General features: G+C 57.0%; 1 protein-coding gene across 2 annotated transcripts in view; it reads right to left on the reverse strand.

Annotated features, from left to right (window-relative positions):
* The window catches only part of DOCK1 (dedicator of cytokinesis 1), a 290,957-nt gene extending 264,590 nt beyond the window's left edge, over positions 1–26,367 (reverse strand). For both annotated transcript variants that reach the window (XM_081104750.1, XM_081104749.1), the window contains exon 1: positions 26,258–26,367. In XM_081104750.1, the coding sequence (XP_080960876.1) occupies positions 26,258–26,303 (46 nt within the window). In that variant the 5' untranslated portion in view covers positions 26,304–26,367. The remainder of the gene's footprint in view (positions 1–26,257) is intronic.
* Between the last annotated feature and the right edge of the window lie 314 nt (positions 26,368–26,681).

The raw sequence follows: 26,681 nt of genomic DNA on the forward strand, positions 1-26,681 counted from the left end.
GAAAATGTCCCTGGGTGAGGATTAACACACACACAAAAAGATGCAATGGATAAAGGAAAGGCTGGTAAAGTAAATTGAGGAAAGTTCCTTATGGGTTTAGCATCTCCTTGACTGTGATGGGAAACACTCAATGGTTCCACATACAAAGAGAGAGAGAGAGAGAGAGAGAGAGAGAGAGAGAGAGAGAGAGAGAGAGAGAGAGAGACCCACATGTCTAACGAGGATACCACTTTCAAATTCACAAAGTCACTCCTGCGGGTTCCTATCTTTCTTTCTTAGGAATAGAGAGCTTGTTTCTCTGCCAATGAAATCCCCCGAGGCAGGACTTCCTGCAACATCTGGATATTAGAATCAAGGAACTCATCTAAATAATTAAAGAGAGGGGGCAGGGCACGGTAAGATAAGTAACATCCCCTGTTATTCAACAGTCTCTCTGCCTTTTGGACGGAACAGGTGGGAGGAACGGTGGAGATAAATGTGAAAAGAAATATGTAAAAGAGTCTTTTCTCAGATTCTAATTGAAGTGATAGACACAATTCAATGATATTTTAATATCTTCCCTCAGAACAAAATAGCACCGCATGTCTTATTCACAACTAGCCAGAAGGTCACGGTGCCCAAAACATGCAGGTTTCTCGGGAAATACACTGGGAGGTGGGTGAATGCTGGCTTTACGGCTTTCCGCGACGGGAAAAATGAGACTCCGCTCTCAACGCTCTTTGTCTTTCTTCAGGTCAGGGCCGGGCGAGAAGCCACTGCCCTCATCATTGACAGTCTTTGCAAATCCGCCCACAAACAAGAATAGCCTGAGCTGACCTGAAAATGACCTCTTTTCGCGCTTACTTGTGTTCAGCAGCAGAGGGGTGTAGAGCTGAGATAGGGGGAAAGATCCGATCTCTTTAATCATCCTTCTCCAGGTAGAAAAAGTATTGCAGTTTCGGAGAACGCATGCTGGTGGAGTAGCCAGAACCATACCGCCACCGCCACCCCCAGGCAGGGCACGCCACAGGACCAGGGGGCTGGGCGTGCAAAGCCTACCCCTCTGGGCAGCTGGGCCAGCCAGCCAGGTGGGTGTGAGCTCAGTGGTCCCACACCCAGGGGCGGTCCCTGAGGCTCCAGGGCCTGCTGAATGCTGGATGCCAGGCAGGTCTTACTGTCTCTGCTTTAAACCAGGCCAGGACTCGCCCTGCCCCCCACTGGTCAGACTGGTTCTTCCTGAAGGGCACCTTCAGCAGGGGCACAGTGAGCACTGGCACCTGGTTCAGTCCCCGGTGTGGGGCGTGAGGAGGCAGCCAATCCATGGTTCTCTCTCATCACTGATGTCTGTCTCTCTCTCCTTCTCCCTTCCTCTCTGAAATCAATTTAAAAATTTAAAAAAAAAAAATAAGAGTCTCGCCCTGGCTGGTGTGGCTCAGTGGACAGAGCGCTGGCCTGCAGACTGAAGGGTCCCAGGTTCGATTCTGGTCAGGGGCATATGCCTGGGTTGCAGGCTCAATCCCCAGTGTGGGGGGGCGGGGGGGCGTGAAAGAGGCAGCCAATCAATGATTCTCTCTCATCATTGATGTTTCTATCTCTCTCTCTCCTTGTCCTTTCCTCTCTGAAATCAATAAAAATATATTTTTTAAAAAAAGAGTCTCCATCGACAGGTGAATGGATAAACAATATGTGGTTTACACACAGGATGGGACGCTCTTCGGTCTAAAACAAAGGAATGAAGTCTGACACCTGCTATGACGTGGATGAACCCCAAGGACACTGCCCTAAGTGAAATAAGCAGTCACAGGGCAGATAGGGGATGACCCCGCCTCCGCGAGGTACCCTGAGCAGTAACACTCAATGGGACAGAAGGTGGAGAGGTGGTGCCCAGGGGCTGGGGGACTCAGTGTTTAATGGGGAGAGTTTCAGTTTTGCAAGATGAGAAACTTCTGGAGATGGATGGTAGTGACAGCTGTGCAATACTGTCACTGTCCTGACGCCCCTGAACTGTACACCTAAAAATGCCCAGAACTGTTCATTTGATGTTATGCATATTTTACCATGATTTACGAGAGAAAAAGAAGTCAGTGCATGGGGCTGTGTGGCCACAGGTCTCAGGCCTGCGGATCTGACTGCGGCTTTAAGATCTCACGTCCAGAATGAGGCGCCCATTCTGCAAGGGTGGGGCTCCCCCGGCTGAGCCCAGGCCAAGCCTGAAGAGCTGTGTGATATTTTAATAGTCATTTCAATTGACTACAAAAATACAGAGTCATGTCATAAAATTGCTTCTGCAGCGTGGTAGAAATACTTAGCGAGATGAGCAATGCTTAGCGAGAGGCTGTGAAACCTATTTGCTTGCTTATAGAGTTGCTGCTGAATAGGACAAAAGCAGAAGATGATAAAAGGCAGGCAGCAGAGATTCCACCCGGCCAACGCAGCCACGACGGGCCTGCCATGATCCTCAGCAAGCAGGATCCGCTCAGGCTCGTTTTGAACGCGTTGAGCAAAAAACTGACCCACTCTCTACTACCTGTTCCTTTGTTTCACTTTTAATGTGTAAAGCTCCACCAGATGAGATATCAGCACACGCTCATTTCCCTGCAAGTCCCTGCCGCTGCATCTGGCCCGCCCTGTGTGCTCTAGAGCAGCGGTTACCGAATGGTTGTCCGTGGCCCACTGGTAGTCCGCGAGGTCAGAAGGTTGGCGATCCTGCTCTAGATAACACCTCGGCTGATCCCTGCGAAGCCACAACACCCCTCCAACCCAACACAAATTATTTCCTCCACCAAACAGCTTCCTAGGAAAATTCCCAACCACAAATGAGGGTTATCCTACTCACACTGTTCCCATGAGGTACCATCACCACCATATCATCACCAGCAGCAACAATAACAACACCATCACCTCCACCACCATCCCAAACACCACCAACACCATCACCAACCACCACATCACAATTATCACGACCATCCATACCACCGCCAACACCACCATCACCAATAACATCAGTACACCTCCATCAACACAACCATCATCACCAACACCACCATCATTACCATCATTACCAACACCAACACCACCAACACCACCATCACCAATAACATCAGTACACCTCCATCAACACAACCATCATCACCAACACCACCATCATTACCAACACCAACACCACCAACACCACCATCATTACCATCATTACCAACACCAACACCACCAACACCACCATCACCAATAACATCAGTACACCTCCATCAACACAACCATCATCACCAATACCACCACCATCACCACGACCACCATCATCACCACTATCATCATCACAATTATCACAACCACCCATACCACCACCAACACCACCATCACAAATAACATCAGTACACCTCCATCAACACAACCATCACCACCACCAACACCATCACCACCAACACTACCAACACCATCACCACCAATATCATCACAATTATCACAACCACCCATATCACCACCATCACCACCAACACCATCACCACCAATAACATCAACACACCTCCATCAACACAACCATCACCACCAACATCACCATCATCATTACTGTCTCCACTGTCACCACCATCACCACCAACAACCACACCATCACCACCATCATTGCAACCATCATTATCACAGTAAGAATCACAGCTAACGTTCATTCTGCACTTACTAAGACCAGCCAGTGCACTCAAAACTTGCTGGACTTCCCCCTTTCACCCCATACTAGCCCAAACAGCTTCCCCATTTCTGCACATAAAGCTCTGATCAAAGACCAGGGGAGCAGGCCTTGGGCAGCACGTGACCTGTGGCTGGGAGAGAACAGCCCTCCCTCCCTCCGCTCCTTGCAAACAAAGAGCAATTATGCTGCCGCCTCGGATGCCTCCTCTAGAGCCAGTTCCCCTTGGCCTCAAAGGGGCTGTGACTGTGACAATCGTGGACAGTGTCAAAGGCCCCACAGCCCTGACGCCAGAACGCCCTTGAGACATCATGAAATTACAATCCCACTGAGCCCACAAACGGAGCCCCGTCTAGGGGAGACACTGTCTTCCCGGTCACATCTGGCTAAGCTTCCCCTGCAGGCAGGTCTCTCCCAAACCTCCAAGGCCATCAGCCACCCAGTCCAGATGTCCCCCCAAGGCCCCAGGTGAGCACCCAGAGGCAGGTGGAGACAAACAAGACAAGATTCCTAGGCAGAGAGCTCACAACCTCAAACCACTTCCCTCGGGCCAAAACGGAGGTGTGACTGATCCAGAACCCAGTTTAAGCCAGGTCTCCAAAGGACACTGCCTCCAGTCCACCATGGAGCTATCAACCCGACCAAGAACTGCCCCGCTGCATGCTTCTCCAGATTAGCTAATTACCAACCACCCCGCGGGCAGGTATGATTACTATCTTCCCATCTCACGGGGGGGGGGGGGGGGGGGAGAACTGAGGCTGAGAGATGTTGGGCTGCCTGGGAGGCGGGGACGTGGGGTTTGGAGTGAAGCATCTGGCGAGCGTGTGTGCGGCAACGTGTGTGCCCCGGGCACCCGCTCCCTCCCTGGCGTCGCTCCCTCTGGCATCGCCTGAATAGCTCTTGTGAAACCAGGTGGAGAGATGTCACAGCAAAAGTCACACAAAATATCATCTAGCATCACACAAGGACGTCACAAGCAAAGCTTGTCACCGAGCCCTTTTGAGGTGAAATATTCCCTAGTAATATTCCCCCTCCAGGTCCTTCAGCCATCAGTCAAACTCCCACCTCCTCCCGCCTGACGGGAATTGATGGTTACTGCACGAGAAGGACATTCACTACCCCATGCTCCTGTCACACGGGGACCCATCCGTGTCCTGGCTCTGCCCTGCGCCTCTGTGATAAAACGGGGAGCTACCAATCCTCGAGGCAGGGGTCCAAGAGACCGAGCCAGGCCGGGTTCAAACAGAGTGCTTCTCTGCATCCATTTTCCCAAACAAACCACACAAACGACAATAAAAATGCGATCGACACTTTGCTACTTGAGAGCACAGCCCAAAAAACACACATCTGCCTTAAGCGCTAAGGCTTTCTCACTGGGGCCATGTATAGACAGACCCCTGGGGAAGGCCAGCTGGGGAAGGGGGACTTCTATGGCACCTGAGCCTCTGCCTCCCCTTCTTGTGAGGCCTAGGGGTTCCCTGCGTGAAGGGCAAGGGCAAAGGGCCAGGTGATCCCCACGCCCGAGCGTGGCACCATACACAGTGGGCAGAGGTGGTGTGCGGAGGAGGGTGTAGAGGTGGTACCCACCTGCCCCCAGGCTGCCTTCTGCACTGGGAGCCACCCTGCTGGGACCAGCCCAGGAGGGGCCACCTGGGATGGCCTGCAGCCAGGGACTGGCTGATAATAAATAAATAAATGATAGATAAATGGATAGATAAATCGATAAAAAAAAAAAAATAAACAAACAAGCACACACACAAAGGTCAGGCCCCGGCCCCAGGGACCAATCCGAGGGGCTCTTCACAGGGTGGAGCTCCCCGTGGGGTCAGGCTGAGGGCCACCCCCTCCCGTGTCTCTGAGAGCCTCCCCGCGAGGCCCTGAACCCCGTCTCTGGCTCTGCTTCTGGGAACCGGCTTTGAAGAGGGAATTCTCCTGACAAAGAGGGAGACGCAATAAACGCCCCCAGATCCCTATGGGAAGGAAGTGTGGCTGTGGACTGGGAGGGAGGGAGGGAGGGAGGGAGGGAGAGGAACAGGGGCGCGGGGAGGAGAGGCCCGCCTGTGCACAAACCCGGGCAGGGGAAGGCCTGGTCTGAGGTCACCTTTGAGACGCCCACCGTCAGGAAGGCAGAGCCCGCCCTGCCACCCTGCTCTCAGAAGCGCCCTCTGGTCTCCCCTGGGAGCCGCAGCTTGGACAGGGAGCCGCGACCTGAACTAACACATGGCTGAGAAGCATCTCAGGCATCTCATGGCTCATTCCAGGGCCAGGAGCCGGCAGCCGCCCGCAGCCCTCTGGCCTGTCGCCGGCGGGAGCAAACGCTTATCCAGTGACAGGACAACAGCGGAGACAAGATGCGGTGGCTGTCCCAGAGAACTCAGCTGGGCTGTGAGAACACGGGGCTCCTCGGGCCTCACAGCTGTGGCCCCGAACATCCTTGGGGGGTGGGGAGCCTGGGGCATCCACCCCACACCCCACACCCCACACCCACAGGGCAGGGCAGGGCAGGGCAGGCGACCTGCTCCTGATAACCCCGCACACCCACCCTGCAGCCAGGATGCCCTGACCTGCGTCTCCTGAAGGACCACCTTCCCCTCCCCCGGCGGTACCCCCACTCAAGTACGATCACCCCACCCACGAGGTAACCTTTCTTTTCCCACAGGGGCACCTCCTTTCCACCGCAGCGCCTGTGACATGTGGGTGCTGTGTGCTGGCGCCTGTCCTACGAGGGTCCCCAACAGGGCCGTGTGCTGGGCACCCCGACAGCCTGATGGGATGGGGTCCCCAGGACATCCCAAAGGTGAGGACGTGAAACTCAGAGACTGGGAGAGACGGACTTCCAAGAAGGCCCTGACCCCCTCCTCCCGGGGCGCATGCCCTGTGTGGCCCCTCCCACGAGTGTGGGCTGGACCCAGTGACTGCCTTTTAGCCAACACAGTATGGGAGACGACAGGATGTTGCTTCTGTGATTAGGTCATAAGAGGGGCTGGCGCCCGCCGGTGTGGCTCAGTGGTTGAGCAACGACCTATGAACCCAGAGGTCACAGTTTAACTCCTGGTCAGGGCACAGGCCTGGGCTGTGGGCTTGATCCCCAGGAGGAGGCGTGCCGGAGGCAGCTGATCAGTGATTCTCTCTCATCGTTGATGATTCTCTCTCTCTCTCCCTCTCCCTTCCTCTCTGTAACCAAAAAATGTATGTCTTTAAAAAGAGGGTCTGGCTTCTCTCGCACTGTTTGCTCAGGTTGACACAAACCAACTGGAGCGTGAGGTGCCCCAGAGTGAGGCCCGCAGGCGAGAAACGCAGAGGCCTCCAGTCACGGCCACCCAGCCCTTGCCCACGGGCACTGCGGGAGCCTGGAAGCGGGTCCCTCCAGACCCCGGGGAACCCTGGGAGGACCTCAGCCCCAATGCAGCCTCAGGAGGGGCCGGGGTGCAGGGTCCAGGGAAGCCACACCCCGTTTCGACCCGGAACTGAGACATTGCAGCTCGTTTTAAACCCTATCTTGGGGCGTGTGTTACTAAGACAGAGCTGAGCTGGGGGAGCTGGGATGCCTCAGCCGGACCTCAGCCCCCCCACCCCACCCCCACCCACCGTGCCTCCGTCCAGCTTCCTCCCCTCCCAGGACAACCGCTGACCCGCCAGCGCCCTCAGGTCCCAGCACTACAGGTCAAACACCTCCTGGCAAAGGACACCTTCTGTCTGTCTTCCCTCCAGGCCTCCTCCTCTCCCCGTCCCCCCGCCCCCCCTCCCAGCCGCGGACCTGGCTCTCTCTCCAGGCTCCCTCCCCATCAGTCCCTTCAGATGATGTTCTTGGGGTTCTGTGACCTTACTCCTCCCTCCTCAGATGCCTGCATAGTCCCCTGTACCAGCTTCCGTCACCCTCCTCGACTCCCAACTCTGTAAACCGTGCCCTGGTCAACCCAGCCGTCCGTGGGTCTGTCCGTTCACCCTTCCAAAGGGAAGCAACTGCTCCTCACTGAGCACAGCAGACACCTCCCGAGTGTGGGTCCCAAGCAACGCCCTGTGCCCTCCGGGAGCCGCCCTTCCCAGGACCCGGCCCAGACTCAGCAGCACCGGCCACCTTGACCGCACGCCTCCCTGCCCCTCTCGCCCCACCATCAACCAGTCACAACATCCTGTCCTGTCTCCCTTCTATTTCTCAACTCCATCTGCTTCTCCCAGCTCTCCCAGCCATCACCCCGTCCAGACCACCACGGGGTCTCACCGGGATTGCTGCCTCCTGACCTCCCACCCCCGCTCCTTCCTCCTTCCCGTCCTGCACGCCACGGCCCACGGATCCTCAGAAACTATTCACTGCTCTGGGGAGAGAGTCAGATTCCTCGGAGAAGCTCATGAAGACACAGCCTAACTATCCCCCTCATCATGCACCTCACTCCCGCCCTCAGAAGGATCTAGACCAGTGGTTCTCAACCTGTAGGTCGCGTCCCCTTTGGGGGTCGAACGACCCTTTCACAGAGATCGCCTAAGACCATTGGCGAACACATATATAATTAATTACATATTGTTTTTATGATTAATCACTATGATTTAATTATGTTCCATTTGTAACAATGAAAATACATCCTGCATATCAGATATTTACATGACGATTCATAACAGTAGCAACATGACAGTTATGAAGTAGCAACGAAAATAATTTTATGGTTGGGGGTCACCACGACATGAGGAACTGTATTAAAGGGCCGCGGCATGAGGAAGGTTGAGAACCACTGATCTAGACAAAACTTCAAAGTCGAAATCACTCTGTGCCTCCAGATACATTTATGCTACTCCTGCCTATCCTTCTTCTCATTGATTCACACCTATTCTTCAAACCTCCCACTAAATGCCACCTTCTGCCAGGAAGCCTTCCCTGATTGCCCTTTCTCCCTCCTAGCGTGTACCACATGGTACCCCTGAGCTTAGCCCAGTGACTGGCATTTGGTAGGCAATTAGTAAATATGTACTGAATATGTAAATTTAGGCAAAATCCATTACTGGCCGGAAACGCAGATAAACTTGGTAGGTGCTTGCTGGTGCTAACGCAGCCCTCGTGCCAGGACCACTATTGTTACCTCCATTTGACAAAGAAATGGAGGCACAGGAAGGCTGACCTGCCGAAGGTCACCCCGCTAGGAAGTGACGGAGCTGGGATTGCACCCCTGTCAGTCTGGCTCCAGAGTCTGCCTCTGATCCCAGGAAAATAGCCCCTCAAAGAAAGTAAAGCCGTCAGGTTCAAAGAAGGTCTTAAACCTTTTGTTTGTTTGTTTTAAATGATCATTTCAAGATGAAAAAGGAAGGGAAATCAATGTTTCTGAGGAGAGTAATTAAAATCGCCAGTGCTCATGAGAGCGAAATAATCGATGCTGAGGTTGCAAAACATTTCATCTACGTAAGTACTTTCTGGAAAGAAACGCCTTGTGCATAAAGACCCGGCCAGAGGAACCATCGCTGGCTGCCCCCGTCCTGCCCGTCGAGAGCTTCCCAGAAGGCGAGCGCGTGGCCGTGTGTCAGGGAAGCGCGATGCCGACCGAGTGCATTTACAGGAACAGTAGGCGGTGATGTTTCTCTGCTTCCTGGGAGGCCCCAGGCGCCCAGAGGCAGCTCATTCCATTAAGGCGACTTCCTGCAAGTCTGTATCACCCATTACTCTTCCACTCTAAGGCGTGCAGGTCTTATTTCCACGGTAACATCAGGCCACCTGCTCCCAACCAGGAGCGGGAAGTGGCCTTCGCGCCACAGCCCAGCTCTCCCAGTGCCCATCGCCCAGGTGGCCTCAGGAAGCACGGGGGCCGTGAGCAAACATCGCGCGGGCCAGCACGCAGCCTCCTGACCCTCCACTCCTCACAGAGGGCCTGGCATCCACACCCAGACACCAGACAATAGGGTTCAAAAGACATGCACAGCCCGGCACGCGTGGCTCAGTGGTTGAGCGTCAACCGAGGAACCAGGCGATCATGGTTCCCGGCCTCAGTCCCCAGTGTGGGACGTTCAGGAGCCGCCAATCCATCATTCGCTCTCAGCAATGATGTTTCACTCTCTCTCTCTCCCCCTCTCCATTCCTCTCTGAAATCAATACAAATACATATGTTATTTTTAAATTAAAATAAAGAGAAGACATGCACGGAACCCCTGCCTGCGATGTCCTCACCTGCAAAGGCTGCTCGAGAAAGGAGAGCGTTTTCCAGGAAAGATGGCTGCACGGAGTCAGGCAGGTGAGCCCACACATCCCGGGGACCTGTGATTTCGCCTGTTTTGTTGTTCTCCTTGGTGGGTTGGTTGATTTTGTTGTGTGTTTGTGTTTAAAAGGATGAGTAGAGTCAAAACGAGCACCATAAAAGGAACACTGGGGGAGGGACGGGCATTTTCATCACGATTTAGATATATGCAACCTACACACAAAATGCCATCTCTTTTATCTGTTACTTTTTAAAAATATATATATATATTTATTGATTTCAGAGAGCGGAAGGGAGAGAAATAGAAACATCAATGATGAGAGAGAATCACTGATCGGCTCCCTCCTGCACGCCCCACACTGGAGATGGAGTCTGCAACCCGGGCCTGCGCCCCGACCGGGAATCGAACGGTGACCTCCTTGTTCAGGGGTTAATGCTCAACCACTGAGCCACACAGGCCAGGCTGTCTGTTTCTTTGTGGGGCTTCTTTACATGGAATAGCATCTCCTCTCACAGAGCCAGAGTGCCCACACCCAACTTTCTCTTCCTCTCTGTCCACTGGATCCCAGTAAAACCAAGAAGCTCTCGATGGTTTCTGGGCGGCCCAACTGCAGACATGCCCTCTGGCCTCGTCGCAGGGCAGATAACCCAACCCAGGGACATTATGAAGACTGTCCCTCCAGACAACGACCCCAACACATCACTGGACCGGCAGGGCCCGGAAACGCTGCGCTGGAGAGAGGTGAGCCCATAGCTACTCGGTGGTTCACCCATCTGTGTTCTCATATAGACGGTCTCAGGCTCACCCTCCGAAGAGTGAGGTTGGTGAGTTCAGGGAGCCACATAACAGAGCCCCTACCATTCAGCAGACACTTTGGTTCCCTGATAAGACAACTGCTGTTCGTTATGGCAACTGCAGTTCTTGTCAATAAGACTCTCGTTTTACGTGAGGCGCTCATTGCGCGAGCCCTGGCCAACCACAGAAGCTGGCACCCTGGGCTATTGGGAGCGAGAGTGTGTTTGCTGAAACAGGGACTGAAAAACTGCACGGGGAATGAAATGGCCCGGATCTCCTGTGCTGTGTCATTAGGAAAATCGCGCTGGTTTGAAAGAACAGGCGCAGGGGTGGCGGGGCCTCCTCCTCGAGGCCGGCGTTCTCTAAATCGTTCTCAGGCAGCTCCGGTCCATTCAACTGACACCGGCACGGAGCCCTCAGAGGCCCGGGGTGAGCACCGCTTCTGCAAATGTGCTGAACTCACTGGCTCCATTTCCTGCAGGTTACTAAGGCGACCAGGAAACGTCCGAATTCGAGGCAAACATATCCCAGAAGGAAGCCTTTCAACAGCAGAGGATGTGAATTGTGGCCAGGTTCGCCCCTGTCTCGCCTCTCAATTCTGTCTTCCCGAGACTCTCTACTGCTTCAGGCCCAATCCAGGGTGGTGCTTGGGCCACCCTGGGCGTGCCCGCCCCCCGCCCCCCCGCAGGGCGATGGACCCAAATACAGCTATTCTTGCCTGAAAAGGGGTGGCTCAGGGGTTGAGCGCAGGCCTGTGAACCAGAAAGTCATGGCTCAATTTAACGGTCAGGGCACATACCCGGGTTTTGGGCTTGATCCCCACTGTGGGGCACGCAAGGGGCAGCCAATCAATGATTCTCTCTCTTCATTGATGTTTCTGTCTTTCTCTCCCTCTCCCTTCCTGGCTGAAATCAACAAAAAAATATATTTTAAAAAATTACAATAAGGCAATTCTTTATGCTTGGCCTTGATTTCACACTCATGGGTCTTATTCTTGTAAGCGGGAACTCCCGCCTCTGTTGGGGAAGAATTCGAACACCATCTTAAGCTAGAGTTCGCACAACACAGCTCTGGGCGGTTCGTACATGTTAAGCAGTTGCGGGGGAAACTCAAAAATATGTCATGACGCGCAAACATGTTGCAGAACGCAGCTGCTGGTGTGCGCCAATCAGCTCCCGCATGGGCCCCATGGCGGCTGCGTCGGGCTGTGGCGGCAGCAGGGATCGCTGCAACAGAGGCCAACGCCTAAAAATGTGCCGTCATCCGGCCTTCCGCGGACAAGGTTTCCCAGCTTTTTCTAGAACAGCCCCAATTTCGCACCTTCGACCGCAGCATTCCCACAATTGCCCAAAGGTTTGGGAATTTTAATGTCAGCCTCGTTCATTCCACGCATAGGTAACGACCAGCCCTGCGCCGGGAGGTCGAGCCGGGCAGGCAGATGCGGTCCCTGTCCTCCCGGGGTTTCCACTTTGACGGTGGACACGGCCCAATACCCAGGCGGCCGCAGTGCTGCCTGCAACCTTGGACTCTCACACACAGGATGCCGTGGGCCGCGCACAGTAGGGCTACTTAACCAGACTGAGACAGTGTCCGGGGCTCCCCACCCCTTGGGAGGTCAGAGGGAAGAGAGGCAGAAAGAAGAGGGAGAGGGTGGAGGAGGCAGGAGGTGCAGGTAAGGCAGGTGGACCCCGGCCGGCTCACCGAGAGCAATGCCAGGGGCAGCCGCAGAGGCCGGCTGGGCAGGGAGAGCCCTGCAGGCCCTTTGAAGAACTGGCCCCCACTCCGCCTCCCCAGGCAGGTGCTCCCCCTGAAAGGCGCCAAAATTCCTCGGGGCTACGGTGATCAGAGCTCCAGCCTCCTGTCCCACCCAGCGGGCTACACAGCCCGCCACACCCAGCGCAGTCCACGCTGAAGCCACACGAGCGCTAATCAGAAACCAATGACACATATTAATAGTACGACCGCTCTTCAGCTTCATGTTGTTAAGTAGAAAACCCCAGATGAGAATCAGCAGCATCCCATCCAAGGCTGTCCATGTGGCTACGACGTGACAGTCCACATTCCTAAGGAAACGTGCCCACTTTCCACGTCCTTATCGTCCCCTATGCCTATGACGGCTCCACCAGGCACCAGGCAAATGTAAGCCCTGAAACCACAAGGCTGTACACCTGGAGCTAGTCCACTACTGGGTGTCAGCTGACACTGAGAAGTAAAAATTACACCATTCAAAATTAAGACTGAAAACTAAAATCAAATAAATTCCACACCAGCCACGCGGAGCTCCGGAGCCACACACCACGGCGCCCCAACAGGTGGACAGACAGATAAAGCCGACACCCGCGCGTGTGCAGGAATGAAACCCGGGACCCGCAGCGTGGATTTAGAGTCGCTGCCCAGACTTGCTCCAATTTATCGCTCCACGCCAGCTAACCTGATTTTTCTTAAAGATAAAGTTAAAACTCATCTTCAGGCACTTGCAGAATTTATCAGGCGTGGACCCTAAATGCCGCCCGTGAAGATCAGGAAACATAAATCCAGGGGCCTCTCTCGGAAGCTGGGGTCTGTCAGGGAGCCGCGGTGAGTCCGGTGCTGTCTGCTCAAGGTCAGGGCTGTCTGCTCAAGGTCAGGGCTGTCTGCTCAGGGTCTCGGCTGAGCATCTGGGTTGACCACACAGAGGCATCCCTCTGCCTCCAGCTGGGGTGCTGCTCCGTCAGACATGCCCCTGACCAGGCGAGGGCCAGGCCATTTTGATTGGCGGTGGGGGGGGTGGGGGGGTGGGGGGGAGGGAGGTTGGGGGCAATGAAAACCTAAATTCTATGAAGATGCAAAGATAATGAAACCGGGGCTCATGTGGAACAAAGGGCACAGTGTTAAGAGAAAATGCAACCCCTTCAATTTCACGCAGCCGATCATGCATGTGCCATGTCTAGAAACGTGCCCGTGAGCCCCGAGTGGTAAGGAAAGCATCCAGGGGTCGGGTGGGAAAGTGGAGATGTCAGGAGGGCCCGGCCAGCACGGCTCAGGAGTTGGGCATCAACCTAGGAGCCAGGAGGTCACAGTTCAAGTCCCAGTCAAGGCACATGTCTGGGTTGCGGGTTCCATTCCTAGTAGGGGCGTGCAGGAGGCAGCAGAACTGAGCTTGGAAGAAGGCGGGAGGTGAGTGAAGGGTGTTTCCAGGCAGGCAGAGAGCATATGCAAGGGCCCTGGGGCCTGCCAGGACACGCAGGCGGAGTGCCTCAGCGTCTGCGTATGAACATGCCATCCGCTGTCACCGAGGCAGGTCAGCTGGACGGAGTCCCACCCCTCCTGCAGGCCGGCGTCCCCGGTGTGGGTTTCCGTCCCCCTTCATCCTCCCCTTGGCTTCCCCAAGCAACAGCCCCGAAAAGCCATCTGAGGAAGCCGGGCAGCCTGGCCACGGCGCCCGAAGGACCGAGACGCATCCCTCCCGCCTTTGGAAAATGAAGGACTTGAAAGTAAATCTTGGGAAGCGAATAGAAGCAGAGCAACTTGAAAGGAAAATAACCACATTCCCCTCCGGCTAAATCATGGTTGGCCCCAGAAAAGTCAATTACACCGAGGAAAATAAAGGATTATTCTAGAAAGGGGGGACGGAGGCTTGATCACTGCCTTTATGGCAGCAAATAAAACTCAAGAGCAAAAGCGTGAGTCCCTGTGTTCCTCACGTGTCGCGGCAGCCGGAACGTGGCTTCTCAGACCGCATCCTGCGGACGGTCCACGGTTTCCCGGTCCCCTGTGCATCCTTCCTAGGACCGGACCTCTCCGAACCGGCTGACCCACAGCCGCCCAGACACCAAAGCCAAGGCGCTCGCGCCACCCATCGGGCTTCCTGGCCACCTCCTCCCAACTCTCTCATCCACCACCGCCTTCAGGAATCAAGCCCTGCAGGCTTCTTCCGCTTCTCTAACGTGGCCAGAGCAGGAAGAGTGAGCAGCCAAGAGTGTGGCAGCCGCCAGTGGCTTGGGGACCCTTTGAAGTGGCCTGCCAACCTTCTGGCCCCATGTCCAGCGAGGCTGCGCCCCGCACTCTGCAGAGGTGGTTCTCGGGGGCCCTCCTGCCGCCAGGGACGCAGCAAAGTCAGAGCTCCCTGGGGTCGTCCCACTGGGGGTCAGGGCTGGGCGTGCTCCGTGCTCTGCTCCCTGACCCGGGCCTGGGATCTAGGGTGTGGATGCCAGGGATGCTGCTAAGCACCCACAATGCACCGAGAGCCCCTCAGGACCCCAAATGATCCCATGCAGAATGTCATTCGTATGCAGGTCAGACACCCCACCCTCACCCCGTGCATCCCAGCCTGGGCACATGGTCCTGGCTGCTCCCAGGCAGCCTCCAGGGCAAGTTCCTTCCTGGCAGTGATCCTGACCATTCGGAGGACAAGGCACTGAGCCTCAGACAAGGCACCTCCGGGGCAGCAGGCTACCAGGCAGAGCTGGCCCCTTACTAGGAGCCACCGACCACTGACCACACACCCGCCTGGCCACGCACAGCTCCATCAGCCCAGGGTCTGCTTCAGGGACTCCAGGTAAGAAATTAAGAAGGGAACCCACAGTGCTGTGAGCTCCTGGGGGTTAAGGGGGGTCGGGGGGGAGGCCCCTGGTCTCCTCAATCCTGACCCCCTCCTGTGCTGTCTCTACTCCCTCCCCTCCCCCATCCACCCTCTTGCCTCAACACTCCCAGGCACGCAGGGCCATTGCTGCTGGGCCCTTAACACGCTTGTGTGTTCTCTCTCTCTCTCTCTCTCTCTCTCTCTCTCTCTCACACACACACACACACACACACACGCACGCGCACACACACCTGTCCCCATAGCCCGGGCTGGGAACAAAGGGGCGGTCTCTTCGGGAAGGAAGGGCCAGGAGGGCCAGGGGATGAGGCCAGCGATGGTGGGGGCAGGCGAGGCACGAGCCCTAGAAGCCCAGGCAGAGAGGGGAATCAGAGATGGTGACCTGGGGCCCGCCAGGTGCCCAGTGGACAGGAGCGCGGCCAGAAATGGGGCCAGAAGATCAGGAGGACCCTTTAGAGGGTTCCCCAGACCCCGGTGGTCACCACAGTCTGAAGAATCTGATCAGAAAGCAGGGCCGGGGATGGCTGAGCTGCTCAGAAACACACTGGACCTGTCGGATGAGCGTGAAAAACTCAACCAGATTCACATCCCTGCAAACCCCGATGCTCCCAAACCTGCAAACCCCGACGCTCCCAAACCTTAGCATTTCCGGCTGGAAAGGAGCCTGAGTGAAGATGAGGCTGATTCCAGGCCACTGTCCTCAGGCCCAGGGCCCCATGCGCTCACCACAGCTACAAGGAAGATGGGGTGTTGCAGGGGGTGGGGGTGTTCCACACGTGAGCCCCTGTGAGGGCCCCCACTTTCTCTCCAATTTGAGACAAACCTGAATTCTGAAGGACTGCTGACCTTCTACCAGAATATAAGCTCCATGGTTTGGGATCCCCAGTGTCTAAGAAGGAAGCTGGGAGCAAATCAGAAGGAAGGAAGAGGGAGGAAGGAAGGGAGGGGAGGAGGGGAGGAGGGGAGGAGGGGAGGAGGGGAGGGAGGAAGGGAGGGAGGGAAGGCGTGATCTAAAGGCTCAGTTTCCCTTTATCTCTCATTTCTCTGCGGCCCAGGACAATCTCAGGTGTCTGGGAAGCTGAGTCACCCTTACAACCTTCATCACCATTCACCTGCTCGTAGGGTAACTGCCCAGGTTCGCTGCTCATGCGGGAGGCTCGTCTGCTCAGCATTAATCAATTACGAGACAACTTGTGTATAACAAACACAATAAACACCAGAGAACTGGAGGAGGAGCAGAGCACACTACGCCCACTGCCCTTTCCATTAAAAAGCCGTTCACACCGTCACCGGAAGCTGCAAACTTTCTCCCTGGCAAGGGAGCAGCAACAGGGAGAGCCGATGCTGGAAACTGGGGGTGGGCAGCCCTGTCCTGAGGGCGCTTCCGCATCCATCAGCAGACAGGACCTGGCTCCTGCCTCCAGGGAAGGGTCCTGGCCGGGAAGGTAGGTAAGTGCCCCCCAGGCCGGATTCCAGGTGATTCCAGGCATTCTGGCTCCCAAGCCAGGCCTTCCCAAGCGCACCACCTTCCAAGCCCCGGAGACTCCAACAGAACAGGAGTGAGGTCTGGGGGCTGTGACCATTTAGGACAACAGGATCCCACTGGCAGCCACAGGGGGGGGGGGGGGGCGTCGGAGAGCGGCCCTCCCAATGCTCCCAGCTCCACAGCCCACCCCCAGGCGCCCCTCTGGGCTAAGGACACAGTGAAGAACCTCTGACCTCACAGGACACCTACGCACCGTCTGTCCTCACTCACATCTCGCCACCTGGTCGCAGCGTCTGGACACCTGTGCTGCCAGGTGACTCCCAGGACTAGCAGGTGCGGGAACCTGCATCCCTGTGCTCACGGCCTCCAGGGCTAAGGGTCCCTCGGGACTCGGCCCGACCAGGGGAAGTGAGCGAGACGGGGGCACGGGGAGCTGATGCCCACCCTCCTCTCCGTGCGGAGCCCCAGGTGTGCCGGGCACGGCGCTCTGGGCACAGAAATGTGAGCAGGAGGATGGGCGCACCCCCAGCAGCCAGCCCTAGCTCAGAAAGGAAATCGCGACCGTCACGCTCACACATGAAAGCAGACCTAACGTATCCAAGGAAGTTAAACAACATCGCTCCAGACGGCAGACATCTTCTATCGCACTCCTGAGGCAGAGCAATGGCACTGCACCCCCCGGAGACTCGGGGTGACGTTTCTGATGAGAGATTTACCCAGGGGAGCTTCAGGGACCTGCCCCCTTCGGGACCCTGGCCTCCGATGGAACGTTAAAATTCTAGGAAAGCGATGACCCTCCCAGTTCCACAGCAGGGCTGCCCCAGCAACAAGGCCCCAGTGACTTAGTCCCAAAGGGAGCCTGGGGGGCCGGGGAGAGGCGGATGCAGCTACAGCTTCAGGCTCCTCAGGCAGCACAAGTCTCCTCCTGCAATCAGTACAGAAGGAAGGAAGCTGACATTTCCAAGCGCAGAGCAGGGCCCGGCGAGGGCTCCGCGATCTCTTTGTCCCCAGACCTGCCCAACAAGGCGGGTGTTGTCACCGATCTTCCCAAGGAGAAGGCTTCAGGGAAACCACTCGCCCCAGCCACTTGGCAGCAAGGGGATGGCGCCGAGATCCCAGGAGCCACCTGTCCGCCTCCGACCTGTGGCCTTCTGGCATCTTCCACATAGTCCCTCTCCAAGGCTCCCAGATGAGAACTTAACAAGCCGACAGCCATCTCTCGAGGACGAAGCCGATGCCTTTAGAGGGCAGGGGGTGGCTGTGTGTACACACATGCAGCGCCCACCGGCACACAGGTCACGGTTGAGCCTTCTCCTAGGAATCGCTGCAGCTTCCTGCCCGGGCCTCCAGCCAACCCCTGGCCGTCCAGTCCCTCACCATCCGATCACAAGGAATGTCCAGGTTTCAACACAGAAACCAACGCGAGTCCTTAGGTTAGAGTCCATCAGCCTGGGGACGGAAGTGGGTTCTACGCTGCCAGCTCCCACCTCTGACCTCTCACCTCTGACCTCCCAGGTGTCCCCAACGCACTGGGAGCCTGCCACCTGACAGAAAATATCGCCCAGGAAATTGGGAGGAAAAGCTTTACATCGAGATGATCAGAACGTTATGGGCCGAGTCGAGCCCCCCACCCCCACCCCAAACACAAATGTTGCCGTTCTAACCCCAGCACCTCAGAACGGGGCAGGATCTGGAGAGAGTCTTTAAAGAAGTGATCAAGTAAAAGTTTAATAAATAAAAATAATAAAAAACTTAAATAGCAAGAATTCCTGCTTTATACCCTTGCAGATACCTAACAGCAAATGTTAACATTTCTGGCCCTTGAATTCAGTCTGCCGCAGCTCATGGGCATGTAGTCAAAGTGGAATAATAGAAACTTCCAGAAAACTCAAGGAGAAACCACCTGAGTAAAGAGGCTTATGTACAATGAAAAGCATTTTCCACTCGTGGGCTCAGAGCACAGTTAAGCATTCAGACTACACACACCAACACAGGCATGGGAGGGAATCTGTATTAAACACAGCAAAAACATAAACACCTTAGAATCAAACTGTGTGTCCGTTGCCTTTATAAGAGGTACTCAAAATTCAGATTTTTCTAGTAACTGCAAGAGCACTGCAGAGATAATGTTGCCAAGAGACACCTGTTGGTTTAGTCGCATGTCACTCACTGTTCCGTGGGGCTAGTAGTGAATCTCCTTGACAACGACCTAGCTTTGGGGGGGTCTGGAGAATGACCCCATTTCACTGTGATCATGTTCGACGTTTCATCACAATTCGGTTTTACCATAATTCTGCCCCTGGAACTGAATGCCCAATTAAAACACTGCTCTTCTGTTTTTTAAGAGGTTAAAGTGAAATGGATTCACAGGCTGGGCCCTGATCCAAGAGGACTGAGGTCCTTACAAGAAGAGATTAGGACAGACACACCCAGAGGGACAACCAGTGAGAACAGCCCACTGCAAGTCCAGGAGAGAGGCCTCCTGGGAAACCCACCCTGCCAACACCTGGACCTCGGAATTCCAGCCTCCGACTGTGAGAAGAAAGAATTCCTGCCTCTCAGGCCCCCAGTGGTCCTTAAAGCAGCAAAAGAACACACATACTTCACACCTGGGTTTGAAGGACCATCCTGGAGTGCTTCCCACCACATTAACAAAAGCAAACTCAGGAAACATTCTGCTGGTCTCTGCATAAGGAATTTCCCAAACTGCCTATAGCAGCGGTTCTCAACCTGTGGGTCGCGACCCCTTTGGGGGTCGAACGACCCTTTCACAGGGGTCGCCTAAGACCATCGGAAAACACATAGATAATCACATATTGTTTTGTGATGAATCACTATGCTTTAATTATGTTCAATTTGTAACCATGAAATTGGGGGTCACCACAACATGAGGAGCTGTATTCAAGGGCCGCGACATCAGGAAGGTGGAGAACCACCGGCCTGGAGGAACACGGGCCCCCCCATCAGCCTGGCCTCTGAGACAGGTGGCTCACTAGCATCCCATCGGGAAAGGTGGGAGCCAGAGCTGGAGAGGCTCAAAACCGGGCACCAGGTCCCGGGAATGAGCAGCGACCACCGAGTCAGGGCTGACACTCAAACCCCTGCCGCTGGCCGGGTCCCCGCCTCCCGGCTGGACTCTCTGAAGACCTTCTCAGGACCGAGTGCGGGGGGAAGTCCCCCGCTGGCCTGGAAAGCAGGCTTCTCTCCCCGCTGGACCTGCCGACCGGCCGCCGCTCCATTCTCTGCTCTTCACACTGGGCTCAGGGCCCTTCCGTGGACAAAGTGGACAATTTCACCGCTCGGCGGCCCTGGTCCCGCTGCCCCTCCCGCCAGCACCACCTCCACCAGCAGCCGTCCCTGGCCCCACGGCACAGGCACCTGCCGAGGGGTCACCTCCCAAACTAAACCACGATGCCCTTCAAGGATGGGCTGCAAATCCAAGCCACAGCGACACCCGGCCCGCCTCCCGGGCGAGCGGACACAGACCACCGGGACACACCAAACGCTGCTGGGGCGGCGGGTACTAGCTGCTGGCAATGCGGAACGGGACGGCCGCTCTGGACACGCCTGGCAGTTTCTTAAACAGCTAACGTGCCACGGCCACGGGACACGGCATGCGCGCTCCCGGGCATGGAGCCCAGCAGAAGAAGGCTTACGGTCACACGAAATCCCGTACGTGAACATTCGTAGCAGCTTTATTAGTGCTCGCCAAACCCGCTGTCCTCCGTGGGTGAGTGGTCCAGCCACACCACAGACCCCTCATGGACCAGAAGGACCATGGTGTCCATTCGTACAACAGGCTGTTGAGAATCCAGAGCCTAATGCTGCCTGGGGGTAAAAAGAAGGCAACCCAGAAAGGTTACCTACCACGTGGTCCTATTGATGGAACATTGTTGAAATGACAAAATTACAGAAATGGAGAACCCGTGAATGCTTGCCAGGGGGCATGTGGGGGGCAGGTGGGTGTGGCTCCAAAGGGGCAACAGGAGGGGTCCTCCGGGGATGGAGATGCTCTGTATCCACGTATCCATGTCAACATCCTGGTTCTCATAGTGAACTCGATGTGCAACACACAACCTTGGGGGACACTGGTGACAGGTACATGGGGTCTTGGTATTAGTTCCTACAACTACAATTACCTGAAAATACAGTTAAATGAGAGAGAGCGAGAGCGAGAGCGAGAGCGAGAGAGAGAGAGAGAGAGAGAGAGAGAGAGGAAGGAAGGAAGGAAGGAAGGAAGGAAGGAAGGGCACACCACGTGCTTGGGCACTGACACCCTGGCAGTCGCCGATGTACCCGGCAAAGGCCTCGCCAACTGCCCTGCTCTCTCTCCTTGCTTTCACACCTGCATCCTCAGGGGTGACCGGAGAATAAGAGAAAGAGCTAGTCCCACACTAAGACAATCCCAATAAGATGTCTGATGTTCTAGGCCCGTGGTAGGCAAACTGCGGCTCGCAAGCCACATGCGGCTCTTTGGCCCCTTGAGTGTGGCTCTTCCTAAGCCTTAGGAGCACCCTAATTAAGTTAATAACAATGTACCTACCTATATAGTTTAAGTTTAAAAAATCTGGCTCGCAAAAGAAATTTCAATCGTTGTACTGTTGATATTTGGCTCTGTTGATTGAGTTTGTCGACCACAGTCTAGGCCAGTGGTTCTCAAGCTTCTGGCCCTTTAATACAGTTCCTCATGTTGTGACCTCAACCATAAAATTATTTTCGTTGCTACTTCATAACTGTAATGTTGCTACTGTTATGAATCATAATGTAAATACCTGATATGCAGGATGGTCTTAGGCGACCCCTGTGAAGGGGTCGTTTGACCACGAAAGGGGTCGCGACCCACAGGTTGAGAGCCGCTGTTCTAGGCAAACAGTGGCACAATAAATTTTAAATTTTTTATAATGTCTCCAAAGTAAAATCCGGTTTGTAGAAATATAATATGCCCTACTTCGGTTTTTCTTGCAACTGCAGTACACGAAAATGTCTGCATTTCTATTTACTTACGATGCAATCAAATTTTCCTCCCCAAAGTAGCAGCATGCTTGCTGCTCTGGATAACAAAAGAGATCTCCCTGCAGCTCCCACGCTCCCCGATGTACTGGGTGTCACACTATCCCCAGCAATTATCGTCACTCAGCGCTAATCCAAATACGCTGAAGTCATCCTCCCCAGCGCCAGGCAAATGTCACTTCCCCCAAACACAGGGGCAAAACATACCATTAAGAAGTCAACTTCTGAACAAAGGCACTCTCTCAGCGCCCGGGACGGAAATCCAAACAGGAAGTCACTTGTCGCCACATTTCTAAGCTGTGCTTTATTAAGTAAGAAATTAATAACGCGACGCTCCGCGCTTATCTCAAAAACCGCTCCGCCCTGTGCCTGCTTCATCTCCAGGAATCCTCGCTGCTTTCCACAGGTTTCGCTCCACGTTCCGGACGAGGAAACCGAAGCTAAGAGGGCGTGAGTCACCTGCTCAAGGGTCACGTAAGAGCCGGAGTGACGGAGTCGGGGAGCCCGGTGACAGCTCTGCGTGGAAGGGCCAGGGCGGAACGCGCACACTCGGCTCGTGGCCGGCCGATCTGCTTCATGACGAAGTTCAAGGCTGGGAAGGACCACTCCTGGCCACGCTGCTCTCCCCACACCGGTCCCTTTCCTATGGCCGCCGTGACAGACGGCCACACCTGAGCCGCCTCACTCCGCCCGCACCAGCTCCGCTCTCCACCGGACACCTGGGCCCGGGGCTGCGTCAAGGTGTGCGCAGGCTGGGCGGCTCTGGGCGCATGTTTCCAGGCAGAACCCGGCCGGGACTGGAGCACTGAGCTCCTGCTTTCTGGCTGGCTACCAGCTGGGGGTCGCCTCAGCTCCCAGGGGCCTCTCTCTGGTCCTTGCAAGGGAGCCCCTAACTCTCAGGGCCAGCAACTGCTCCCTGAGCCCTAGCCAGGCTCGGCACCTCTCGGACGCGCGTGCATCTTTCTTCTGGGTCCCCCTTCCGTGACCAGGGAGAGGAGTCCCCGGCTTAGGGGGCCCGTGTGACTCCTGCAGGATCACCTCCACGTCTCAGGTACATAATCTCCATCATCTGCAAAGTCCCCCCGCCGTGTCACACACACACACCAGGTTCTGGGGATCAGGGCTCGGATACCCGGAGGACGCTGCCCCCCACGCCAGCCTCAGGTGTGACTGGAGGACATGCTGCAAATTCCTACCCAACCTTAGGATCCACATGAGCATCACTATATTGGTGTTGGGACAGAAGACCCTGCCTGCCTGGGGGGAGGGAAGGGGTGGGGGTGGAAAAGTTCCTCTAGCCCAGCCACCCCTAGGTCAAAGTTCATGCCTGTGCTAATGAGCCAGATCCCTACACTGACCCTCCAAACTCAAGTCCAAGGCGAGAAACTCAAAGCCTGGTCAACCTCAGGGGGATCCCCCCCTGGAATGATGGGGGACTGCGGGGCGGGGAGGAGGGACCAACATTTCCTGTGGAAGCAACGGATCAGCTACGTCCTCCTTCCCCGATCTCACCAAATAAATAACTCAAGTGTCTCATCTACAGACAATGCCTCTAACAGAGTCCGAGCCCTTGCAAACAATGAGCTGTGATTCATGTTTCCAAATGAGATGGAGTTTTATCATTTTCTTTCCCCTCGTGATTCACTCATCCGCCAAGCCGGTGGCCAGGGTGGAAGTGTGGCCCACGCTCAGGCTCACCAGGGCCGGGCCACGCAGCCCGGCCACCGTGGGTAAGGGCGGTGGCCAGTACTTTTCCCTTAGGCTGCCGCAGCCAGGGAGCTCCTGGGCCGGGATCCTCCATCGGGACTTATGTCCGTCCCTCAGCGCCTCCTGGAGAACCAGAGGGAGGCCCCAGCCCCACCCCAACACGTGGGCATCCGCCCCCCTCCCTGCGCTCTGCACAGAGCTCTGCACAGAAGCGGAGCCCCAGGCCTGCGGTGCCCCCTGACAGGGGCCTCTAGTCGCCTTCAGAGACTGCGCGAGTTGTGCTGGCGTCCACGCAGGTGAGCCCTCATCTCCACCTGGTGCAACCAGGCAGAGCAGCCCACTCCTCCACCTGACAGCCATTCACACCCTCCCTGGAACCAGAACCTCCCTGGAACCAGAACCGCCCGGAAAAACCATCCGGGATACTTTTCTTTGGCAACTTTCCAACACAGAGTTTTCTTAAAACCAAAGCATTAGCCAAAGCTGCAATGTTAGAAGCCACCACAGTAAACGGTAGGGAAGCTTCTGGAACAGTAGTTCTCCACCTTCCTAATGCCGCGACCCTTTCATACAGTTCCTCATGTGGTGGTGACCCCCAATTTCATGGTTATAAATTGAACATCATTAAAGCATAGTGATTCATCACAAAAACAGTATGTAATCATACATGTGTTTTCCGATGGTCTTAGACTACCCCTGTGAAAGGGTCGTTTGACCCCCAAAGGGGTCGCGACCCAGAGGTTGAGAACCGCTGCTCTGGAAGGTGTGAGACTTGATGCAGAGGGACACAGCCCTGCTCTCACCCACAACCGCCTCCCCAGCACGGAGACCCTGTCCCCTCCACCTGCAAACCTTCCCTCTGGTCGTCTGTGGACACGATAGTCAAGCTACTCACAGGTGTCAACACCTACAGCGTCCTCCCTGGCACCATCCACCTGAGTGCCAACGAAGGGTATGAAGGGTCTGAGAATGTGGTGCCCCAAAGAGAAGCCGTCCCCCAGTTCCTGGCTGAGGAGCACACGGGGCAGGCCTGAGCGCTAGCCAGGGTCAAGGCCAGGTTCCAATCCAGAATGTAGCCATTCCTCCTGTGCCAGAGTGGGTGAGCCTCAGTGCAATGGGAGGGCGCAGTTCCCTGCACAGGGCTGAGGGCCAACCCTGCCCCCGCCCTGGCCCTCCGGGCCCTCCCTGGCCCTGGGAGAGGGGCGCCACAGCTTGCCTCCTTCTGCCCCCACCCCCCGGGCGCCAGCTCCTCCTCCATCTGGGGGTGCTCTGTTCCCAGTGGGTTTGTGGCAGCTCTCTCCTCACACATCACCCAGGCAGGCTCACCGCGGCCACTCCCTGGCCATCATCCGCCCCAGGCAGTCTCTGTCCCAAGCCTCCCTCTTCCCAAGCAGACTCATGGGGACGTTTCTATCAGGAGGTGCCCAGACTGAACCCCCGGGAGGGGCCCGGGGTGCTGCTTACTGGCTCAGCTCCCAGCCAGGACGCCCACTCTGCCGCTGGCTCTGCAGGAGTCCAAGCCTCAGTTTCCTCGTCTCTACAGCAGGCGCGGGAGGGGGCTCAGCCATCACGTCCTGCAGCAGGCGGGCCCAGCTCCACTGGAACAGCGGTGTGACCCGGGGCTGCCTCAGGCCCCCCCCCCAACGCCCACCCCCAACGCCGCCGGCCACTGTTCAAGGGGCCCACTGCAAGTCCCAGACACGGAGCAGAGCTGAGCAATGGGTCACAGACAGGAGAGGCCTGAGGCTTCCTACGGTCAGAGGGTCAGAGGGGCAGAGGGGCAGAGGGGCAGAGGGTCAGGAGGAAGGGGCCGGCAGTGGACCTGGGCCAGACACTCCTGGGGTCTGGGCTGGGCTGTCAAGGCTCCAAGATGGAGGACAGGGAACCTGAGGAGGACACCACCTCGCTGGAGGGGAGGCCAGGCCAAGGGCAGAGGCCATAGGTCAGAGCTCTTGGGGCTCCTAACAGGAAGGAGAACAGTGAGACCCAAGCCCGCAGGAAAGATACGGAGACCAGGGAGCAGCCGCCCCAGACTGGAGGCCCTGGGGCAGAGGGCAAGTCAGAGATGGCAGGAGCCCAGCCCCCTCGCACCCCCAAACCCCGTTCCCCTCCCGCCCGCCTCCCCCTCCCCTGGGAGGGCAGCGGGGCGCACAGGGGCGCGAGTTGGCTGGCCACCCAGGAAAGCCAGGCTCCCTGGGGGCGCGCGGGGGTCCGGGACCTAAACTTGCAGCCAGCTCCCCCTGCCCCCCAGGAAGTGACCGAGAGCAGTGGCGCCGCCCCCCAGCCCGGCCCCTCGGACACGGGCGCGCTCGGCCGGGGTCGGTCCCGCAGGGTCCCGCGCGGTCGGGGCTGGGCAGCCGCGCGAGGGGCCGCCCGGGGGCGCGCGCCACTTCCCGCGGGGGGAGAGCGCGGGCTCCGCTCGGGCCACAGCCACTTGTGCGTGTTCCCCGGCGCCCCGACCCCGCGCAAAACTTCACCCCAACGCGGGCAGGCGCGGCGAGCAAGGACGCGGGCTCCGGACGGCCCAGCGCCCAGCAGGACCCCGAGTTGGGGGCGGCCCGGGGCTGGAAGGCTCGGTCACGGGGGCGCCGGCCCGAGCACCGGCGGTCGGAGGGGACCCCCGGGAAGTGACACAACATCCCCCGCCCCGCGTGCCCGCAGCCCGGCCGCCCAGGCTCTCGCGGGGGCAGCGCCGCCCCGGGTCCGAGTGGGTAGAGCCCGGCGACCGGGCGCGCGCGGGCCAGGGCAGGGGGCGCACACGCTCCCTCCCGGCGCCCTTTCCGGCCGCGGCCCGGGCCCCCCCACCCCCCACCCGCCCCGCGCCCCGGCCCCGCGCGCTGCTCACCGACGCCGTACTTCTCCTCGCGCTTGGTGGGCACCCAGCGCGTCATGGCGCCCCCGCCGCCGCCGCTGCTCGGGCAGAAAACTCGGCGCCTAGGCGGCCATTTTCCATTCCTGTCGGGCGGCAGGATGGGGAGGAAAAAGTTTGTGGCGGAGGCTGTGTCATGTGGGACGGGGCGGGCGGAGCGTCGCGGGCTGGATGGGAAAGGCCGGGAGCGCCGGCGGGAGGCGGGAGGCGGGACGGCCCCGGGCTGCGCGCCGCCCTCCGCCCCGACCCGCGGCCTCGGAGCCACGGCCTCCCGCCCTGGCGACCCGCGCGCCCCCACCCCGTCCTCCACAGGCGGGGCCCACGGACACCCCCGAAGGGGCGTCGCCTTTTTAGTGCTGGTGTCGGTTCCTCCATTCAGTGAATCCTTGGGGACTGGATG

The sequence above is a fragment of the Myotis nattereri genome (genome assembly GCF_964212035.1).
Source record: "Myotis nattereri genome assembly, chromosome: 13".
NCBI lineage: Eukaryota > Metazoa > Chordata > Mammalia > Chiroptera > Vespertilionidae > Myotis > Myotis nattereri.